The sequence below is a fragment of the Gekko japonicus genome, unplaced genomic scaffold, assembly GCF_001447785.1.
Source record: "Gekko japonicus isolate JY-2015 unplaced genomic scaffold, Gekko_japonicus_V1.1 scaffold213, whole genome shotgun sequence".
Taxonomy (NCBI): domain Eukaryota; kingdom Metazoa; phylum Chordata; class Lepidosauria; order Squamata; family Gekkonidae; genus Gekko; species Gekko japonicus.
Window position 1 is genome coordinate 549254 of NW_015172557.1, and position 9608 is coordinate 558861.

Consider the following 9608-nt stretch of genomic DNA (forward strand, 5'->3'; position numbering starts at 1 on the left):
TTGTATTCCTGCAAGTTTTCAAGAGTCAGAGATGTAAAATTTCCTGAAATTTCAAAGCCATGGGTTTTGGGGGGGTTTTTTAAATGTTTTTTTCAGGGGGGAAATGGAAATTTGATGAAAAATTGAGATATATGCAATACTTAACTGTCTTATCAAACCTAAACTAATTTTAGTACTTGAACACATAAAACTGCAATATTTGACATACTTATGGAATTTACAAGTTATGACTGCCTTAGTTTTATATAAGCAAAATCGCAGTTTGGTGTAATGGTTAAGTGTGCGGACTCTAATCTGGGAGAACCGGGTTTGATTCCCCACTCCTCCACTTGCACCTGCTGGATGACCTTGGGCAAGCCATAGTTCTGGCACAGCTGTTCTTGAAAAAGAGCAGTTTCTGTCAGAGCTCTCTCGGCCCCACCTACCTCACAGGGTGTCTATTGTGGGGAGGGGAAGGGAAAGGAGTTTGTAAGCCGCTCTGAGACTCTCTTGGGTAGTGAAGGGCAGGGTATAATTCCAGCCTCCTCCTCTTCTATATACCCAATACTTGACAGAAAATTGCAAGCTGATGCATCCTATGCTATCTTAGTACATGTACCTTAATTTTTGCTATCTGGTTAGAGAGAGCTAAGTTCTCAATAAACCTTTTAGCTTTCCTCTGACGCTTTGGTGCAGTTTCTGCCCCACCTCCTTCTGACCATTTTTCTCCCCCCCTACAAGGTAGGGCAATAAGCTACTTTTTACCCACAGCTGTTTGTGTCACAGTGGTTTGAAGGAGAGGGGAAAAGGTCAGCCACGTCAGGTCAAAAGGCCAACAAAAGGCATACAACTGTTGAGAAGCAATGAAAGCCCTGCATGCTCCCTTCATGAAGATGGGATAGCCTTCTAGGTACAGAAATGCATCTTGGATTTAAAAGCTGTATATTTCTACAGCATACTCACCTCATCTTTAAAAGGATTTCACTCATTCTAAAAGAGAAAATATTTCATAGGATTTTTTTTCAGTACTCCCCCCAATTTCAGAAAAAAATTGAATAAAGGGCCTCAAAAAAAGGAAGTTACTGAATTCTTCCATTTTTTTCTGGGACTTCACATCTCTAGCCAGTGGCATCTGGAGTGCTCCCACTATTACAGCTGATCCCCAGAGGTCCAAGACCAGTTCTTGTGGAGAAAATGGCTGCTTTGGAGGGTGGACTCTATGGCCCTGCTAAGGTCCCTCCCCTCCCAAAGCCCCACTGCCCCCAGGTTCCACCCCCCAAATCTCAAGGTATTTCCCAGTCAAAAGCTGGCAATCCTACTCCATCAGCTACAGAGTATGATTTTTGTGATTTTTAAAAGTATAGTAAAGGTAAAGGTTTCCCTTGCTTGAAAGCTAGTCGAATCTGACTCTAGGGGGCGGTGCTCATCTCTATTTCCAAGCTGAAGAGCCAGCGCTGTCCGAAGACATTTTCATGGTCAGGTGGCTGGCATGACTAAACACTGAGGCGCACGGAATGCTGTTACCTTCCCACCAAAGCGGTACCAATTTATCTACTTGCAATTTCTTGCTTTCAAACTACTAAGTTGACAGGAGCTGGGGCCAGAGACAGGAGTTCACTCCATCATGAGTCATTAGGGTCTCGAACTGCCAAACTACAGACCTTCTGGTCTGCAGCTCAGCGTCTTAACCTCTGAGCCACTATGGCCCTCATTTAAAAGTATACTGACTGTACACAGATAGCTTTAGTTAGAGATTTACTAGACCAAATCAAAGGTGTTTATGATGGGTCATCACAGCTACACTGCTATAAAAGAACAATTTCACAATTGTAATAAATAAATGTATCGCCCAATCCCCACATGCAAATATTCCTAATAAATACTGCAAAATAGATGTTTAGGATCAAGGGATAAGTCCAGCCAATCTCCTTAACAGAATATACAAGACTATTACATTTGTAAATTGTTGCATAGGTGAGGCTAGCATTTGAACATCAGCTAGTCACAAGCAGAAGTCTAGGAGATTATGACCATAATCTTTACCTTGTCAAGTAACATTTATTCCTTACTTTTTTTGATAGCTGGTAGCTGCTCTCAAGAGATTAGCATTAAAACCACACTAAACTCCATCAGCAGCCGACTATTCTGCTGAGAGAGAAAAGAAAAAGAACATGAGCTTCTTCCATCAGCCTGCCTAGTCTACTGTCACCTGGCCTTCCTTCGCTGTTAAGGGCCAGCCATCCTACAGAAGGGAAGGAGACCAAAATCCCTTGCACTGAGTAGCAGCTGAAACAACTGTTGTAGACTATTATTATCTCATTAGATCTTAGGAGAGGTAGGATAAAAATGCCCTAGACTTTACAGCTGCACACTGCCTTGTAATTTTTATAAACTGAGTTCATGGGATATGAAAATTAAATATATAAATAAAGGAGAACCTTACTAAGGATATTTGAGTTGCTCTTTACTTAATAAAGTTAATGAAACTTTTCTAAAGTGTCAAGCTGAATTACACCATAAGGCTGGATTATAATGATCTGGAGGGGAATAATACATCAAAAAGTTAATGTTCTGCAGATTACAATAAGAAAGGGCTATAGGTTGGAAAATGTGAAGCAATACGGGGGGCTGAGAATTGTATAGGGGGCATATTTGGAGAAAGAGCTTGCAGAAGCCCATCAAGTACCAGGGTGAATTCAAGATTTATTGGCCACCACATAAAAAGCCCTTAATGGCCTTGGACCCTCATTATCTGAAGCACCCCTTCTTCTATAATTCACCACGACAGCTTCACTCATCTGATCAGAGCCTCCTACAGGAGCCACCCTGCAAATGGGCAAGATCAGCAACTGTCCATATAAGTGCATTCTGTGCTATGGGCACTGCCTTATGAAATGGCCTTCCAAATGAGGTCAAGAAGGCTCCCACTCTCCTGGCGTTCCACAAACTATGCAAAATTAGATTATTCAGGAGAGCATTATTACAAAGGAAATAAGGGGCATAGTGGCCCCGGTCACACGGAGCATTAGGCACGCTAGAGAGATGTAAGATAGGCGGATTTTCCGGGCGCGATCTCACCGCCACATCTGGGAAGCATAGAGCTCCCGTGGCACACCTGAGGCTTCCTGCCAAAGATGCGGGGTAAAAAACTACTACCTCAGAGGTGCTAGTTTCCGGAAACCCCGGGGCAAGGGTGGGCGTCTGATTGCATTTCCGGTGGTAGTTCCGGCGCCCGCCCATGTCCCCTCGCAAAAAGGTTTTCTTTCCCCAAGTCTCCACGGATGCGCACAAGCACCCAACGGAGCATGCACACATTTCAGTTTTTTAAAAAACCACAACCCCGTTTGCCGTGCTGCTCTGCTTTTTTGCTGCGTCGTGTGATCGGCACCTCCCCCCTAACCACGGGAGCTCGACGGGACCTCAACCCGACCCTTGATCGCGCAGTCACACGTTAGTTTGCTCCAAGGCAAACAGCCACGCCTCCCCCCCGCATTTTCCTGCCCGTGTGGCTGAGGCCATGGTTGAGGAAATTACTTTAATAAACAAAAAGGGATGGTGTATACTACTGTGTATGATGCATACTAGCCTACTATGTAATTTCTGCATAGTTTAACATGACATGTTCATATGTGTGCTGTCTCAGATTTCTGCAGTTGTAATACTATTACATTGCTTATTGGATGTGCCATCCTGTTAATTGCATTGACTTACATTGCGTACCTGATCTTCAGTCTCAGGGAGAAAGGTGGATTATAAATAAATAATGTAAATAAATTAATTAAAATAATAAAATCAGTTCAACCACTGGCAGCTCCAGTTGACTAAGACAGGTTTTAAAAGGAAGACAGGGCTTTGGACCCTGGAAAGCTGTTTCTAAAACAAGTTGTATAAGAAGCAGCTCAAATTAACCGCCATTGCCTCCCAAATATAGGCATATCCATACATCCAACACTATTATCTCCTTTTATTAAACACATGGATTCCAAACTCTGTGGATTTTCAGCAGCTGAGCTGAGAAATTGGGGTGGGGGTGGGGTTGAATACAGATGCCAGTTTTTGCCCATGTGTAATTTTTCTACAGATCTCCAATTAACATTAACAAAAGAACAGGTCAGTCTCACCTTTGTCAAGTGCCTTAATATGCCAATAGCAGATCTGGCTACTTTGCTCATGCTATTTCTGTAAAGTATCATGAATTCTGATGGTACACTATTATGTTTACAATAGATTTTCTTTTTCAAAATTAAGTATTTTGCATTCTTGCCAGAGGGGGGCATTTTCTTTCCATGAACAGCACAAACTATTAATTCTGTAGAAGTAATTTATGGTATTTGAATATCTATCTGACAGGGATGAAAAGATTCCTAGCAAGGATGCATTCTGCCAGGTTAGAATACGGTATTTACAACCTGTCAGAAATACTAGCTTTTTCCTATATAAAATATTTCCATGTGAAAATCTTTTTTTATTGAATAGAAGTTCAAAGATTCTCAACCACATTTATAAAATTCATCTTGGTCCTTGCTCAGCATTTCCTATTTTAACATAAATCACTGTGTTGCAGTTGAGGAATCCAGTCTGATCAAGAAACACAGTGGATTGTCAATGAGCCTCACCATTTCCCTTAAACAGAAATGGAAACTGGCACTATTACAGTGATAACAGTGATCCACTTTTCCCTACTGTAAGTATGGTTCCTTCCAATTTAATTTATTATGTTTAGGTTGTGCTATATAATTAGGGAACTTTCTGCCTCCACTTATATAAACAGATGTGCTCAAGGAAGTTAAAATCTCTTGGCTGGATCGTTCTAGTCCATTCTGCTAATGTATTTGGCCAGCACAAAAGCCCCTCTGCAGTCAGGACAGCCTATTGCATCAGCAAAAGAGTCTTTGCCTTGGAGAAATAACACTCATGCCAGCAGGATGGACTGATAAGATCTGGCCCATACTTTCAAAGGAAGCTGCTATTCTCTTTTGCTTCTTTGCAAATACTTTTCCAGTTGACCCAAGATTAAGCATATAATCTTTCTCTCACAATGTAAGGCTCTGAAAGAGTAATCCTGCTCTGCAGAAGCTAAGGAAGTTTTGATTCTACTGATTTCATTTGCATTTAGGCCCAGTGGATTTTTTTTCTTTTTTCAATGAAGAGCCAAAACCTCCCTCCCTCTCACAGTACCAAAACTTTAGCATTCCCCTCACTTTCAAAAGCAGTTTGCTATGAGGCAGGGAATAAGTAGGAAATATTACTTTGGAAGTGAAGAAGTGCATCTTGTACTCACAAAGCTAATTCCATAGTTCTTTGGATCCTACCTTACTAATACTAAATTGGAGATCCAGTTAATTATCCTTTTTTCTCATGCAATGAAAAGAAATAGAAAATAAACTCATACATTTTTGCTATACTTTGTTACATAAACTTTGTATTACACAAAAATGCTTTCAAAAGTTATGTACCTGTGTATCGACTAAAACAGTGAACTGAACTGGCAAGTCCACAAGACAATCTGGTGGTTCTGTGGGATACTGTAAGGGGGGAGAGAAGAGAAAATTACTAAGTCATTTTCACTTATAATTTTTGTAACATATACATAACTGAGAATAGGTTAAATATAGCCAAATCAGAAGAAAGGGGTAAATACAGTTTGAACCAATAAGTTTATTTTGGGGTGTCAAACAAATACATTGGCCCTCCACAGGGAATCATAGAGTTGACAGTTCTACCTTTAACTGTTTCCCCATGTATAGGAATATGCATTTTATCACATTTCTTTGCAAACACAGAAGGACATTGTCTTTGTCAGGAATACCTGTAGGACACTTGCCAGATCTCACCCCAAATTATATTTAACCTGCATAAAGCGATCACCACAACCGGTCTTCCAGTGCTATTGAAATGTACATAGCTACGATTTCTGCCGTATACATTTGTTTAAAGCTATGGTAAGGAAAGTGAATGTCACAGAGTGCTGAAGTTTCCATTAGTTTCACTCATTAAAAGAACTCCCTTTAAAAGAACTCCCTGTACACACAAGACCCACTGATATAAATGGGATGTATATAACTGAACATCAGATTTGGAGGACAGATAAACAGGAGCATAGAGGATAAGACTACTACCTTTCTCCTAATCCACTTTAATGAAACTTGTGATTAAGAAGCAGAACGTGAATATTTGAGGTGTTAGGCAGAAGTAAGGTTAAATATAAATACAATTTAAACCTTTTCAAATGAATCCACCCAACATTAATCCTGAATACTTGCCACCTATTACTCTGAATGTATTATCTTCCCTACTTTGTTTTCTAATGCTATGGACGCTGCTAAACTTAATTCAGTAGTAGACCACATCCAATTGGCTTTTATGGTAATGAAGTTTAGCTTCTCTTATAACTTTATATCCGCTTCTGGTAATCTCTCCCCGATTCTCACACCTGCTCCTCACCTATGTTACACTTAAATTTATTTTATTTCTCTGGCTACTTGGTATTCAAATTTACACTTATATTTTATTATAGCTACCATGGTTTATGTTCCCTACTATACTTCCAGTTTTTAAGAGAAACTTTTATGGCTTGCAAAAGCTCTTACGGTTTGCCATTTTATCATGCTCTTTTCAGTCAGTTACACTAATGACTTTCAAACAAGTTATAAAGTGAAGAGAGGGAGGGAGGGAGGGAAATTCAACTGAAGCAGATGAGCACTACCACCACCACCACCCCTCTCCAGCCATAAAGTCTTGGTTAGAACATCCCTGTGCATGTAAATTTCTTGAATGTGAAGGAAATAAAGTTTGGGTTAGGTTTAGAGATATGGAGGACTGGGGGGGGCGGGGAAAATTCAGAAAAAGGTGCTTTCCCCTACCTGCCCTCCCCCCGAAAGGAAAAAAAGTTAAATATTTTTTATCATTAAAATGAGCAAAATGCTTCTTAAGGCAAGGGTTTTCTCCCTCAAAAATAGTGAAAAAGTTTGAGGGGAAAAACAGGGAATGCTGAAATAACAATTCCCCCCCCCCCTTTTGGAATAAGTGAAATAAAACAGGTTTTACTCAAGATGGGTAGCCGTGTTAGTCTATCTATAGCAGCAGAAAAGAGCAAGAGTCCAGTAACACCTTAAAGATTAACAAAATCTGTGGCAGGCTATGAGGTTTCGTGAGTCACTGCTCACTTCTTCAAACTCTTGCTCTTTTCTACTGATACAAACATGGCTATCTATCTTGATCTATGTCTATGGAAGGCACCACATTTGGTCGTACAGAATAGAAATCCATCAACCTTGTGAAGAAACTTGCACATGTACAAACAGACATAATCAGACATGAAGGGGGAGAGGGGAGGAAGTAAACCGAAAGTGTTTTGAGAGACTTATCTGAATCGCGAAGTCGTTTGGTGAGTTTTCCAAGTTATGTGGGAGCGGTAGAAACTGTAAACAAAACAGGAAAGATGGCGGCCCAGCAGAGAAAGTTTAAAACGAAACCGGGCAGTCAGAGTCTGAGACTGGAAGAGGGAGCAGATGTCCTCAAACTCCTGGTGGATATGCTTAAGCCGGTGATGGAACAACTCGATGGTATTAACCAGCAATTGACTGTGCTGAATAAAAACTTCGCAGCACAGCAGCTCCAGCTGAACGAAACAGAGAAAAAAAGTGGAGCAGGCAAACGAGAAAATTAAAGAGACAGACACCACAAGCAAGAAGTTGAAGAAAAGGATGAGAGAGGTGGAAATGCAGCAGAATTGCCAAGAGAACCGAGTCTTACAGCTACAGATGGAAAAAACTAACATGGTTCTCAGGTTTCAGGGGGTTCCTGAAACAGATCGAGAAGACTTGAAGAAGGTGTTAGTGAAATTATCGCCCCAGTAGTAGGCTTAACAGCGGATGAACTTGTAAACAAAATGGAGGTAGCCTATAGGACATACTCCAATTACATTAAAAAAAATAGCCCACCTGGAGAAATAGTGGTCAAGTTTGCAAGAAGACATTTTAAAAGCAACTTCAGCAACTCCACTGAAAATGGGAAATGTAACCATCAAAACTTTAAAGGACATTCCATTTGAAATTAGACAAAAGAGTCTAGTGACTCTGCTACCTCGGGAACGGAAGAGGACTCTGCGGCAGAAAAGGGGGCAGGACCTGCCAGAGTGGTATACGATTTCAGAGACAGAAAGCCAAAGCAAAGGCAGAAGGACTTGGAAAATGGCCTTTTAAAGCGAAAAATAGAAGATGATCAGAGATTTCTCTCATAACAACTAATAAAATAACATATAAACAGTGAACTGTTATAAGCAAGAACTCTACAAGTATATTGTGATATTAACACTAACAGTACTAACATTTTTACTATCAGTGAAAAGATCTCCTCCTCTTGGGGTTTTAAAGTTTAGTGTGCTTTGCTTTTCTTTCTCCTTAGTTGTAGTCCCTTTTTTAATATTTCTTTGTAGTTTTTGTAGTTTTACAAAATAAAAAATATCCCTCCGGGGACTTAAAAAAAGAAAAAGAAAAGATCCTACACTGAAGAATTCACAGTGCAATCCTAAGGACACTTTCCTGGGAGTAAGCCCTATTGAATAGACCATAGTAAGATTAAGAATAGACCTGCTTTCTCCGTGTTTTCAATATTACAAAATTTAACTTGGTACTCATATGCTGGTAAGTTGGTACTGTGACTGTTTTCTGTCCAAATAATATACTTCCTTGTTTACAACATAATTTTTTCCTACCCGCAACTTTTATTTTTTGCTACTGCTCAGATGGTAAAAATTAAGATACATGTGCTATGGTAGCATAGAGAGTAGAAGTCTGAACTACTGGGTATGTTACAAATGTTTCTTACAGAAAACTAAGATATTTTAAATTCCATAAATATACCAAAGAGTCTGTGTATAAAATTTTACTAATCTATTAATGATGCATTTAATGCTGTCTAATCAGTAAAATAAGTTTCAGTTTAACAGGAAAATATTTTCCCCCAAAATTTGTTATTTTCAAAGGGGACATTTTATCTCTTTAGTCAGGTGTACAGAATGATAGCTTTTCTGTCTTTAATGCACTTCAAAAGAGAGACTAAAAAGCACAGAACAATCAACTGGTCAATGTGAAATTTGTATACATTCAGAACTAGTTAGTTCTGCATTAGAAAAGGTCACACCAAAGGAAAAAGAAAGACCAGAAATATAATGGGTAGTGTAATCATATTTACCATTGAGACTGATTTATTTTGAGCCAAAGTTTGTTTAAGGTTGCGATCAGAGTCAGTTGATTATACAAGAGGTAAGAAATCCTGAGTGTTTAATTAAGCATCTCAGATTTTCAAAACACCTATGTCTTAATATATCTATATTTCATTATTACATTTTTGAATCTCTCCCTTATTATAATTGAATAGTGGGTGCCAAAATTCTAAAATGCGCCCCGTTAATGTATGGGCGGACAAATTGCCACTCAGAAGACGCTGGCTGCGATGACTGGCTCCCTCAGCGAACCTGGGTTGCCATTGGCTGGGTGGCTGGGAGGGGAGGGAGCCAGTCATGCAGCCAGCGTCTTCTGAGGGCAATTCTCCCGGCCAGACACTAACCGGCCGCATTCAGGCCAGCGGCGAATGGAGCCGGTAGGCTCCGTCCGCTGGCTCCCCCT

At 40.1% G+C, this 9608-nt stretch overlaps 1 protein-coding gene across 1 annotated transcript in view; it reads right to left on the reverse strand.

Moving 5' to 3' along the window:
- The window catches only part of FANCL (Fanconi anemia complementation group L), a 72796-nt gene that overhangs the window by 18580 nt on the left and 44608 nt on the right, over positions 1-9608 (reverse strand). Inside the window, exon 7 of the mRNA XM_015421204.1 lies at positions 5436-5504. Coding sequence (XP_015276690.1) covers positions 5436-5504 — 69 coding nt within the window. The remainder of the gene's footprint in view (positions 1-5435; positions 5505-9608) is intronic.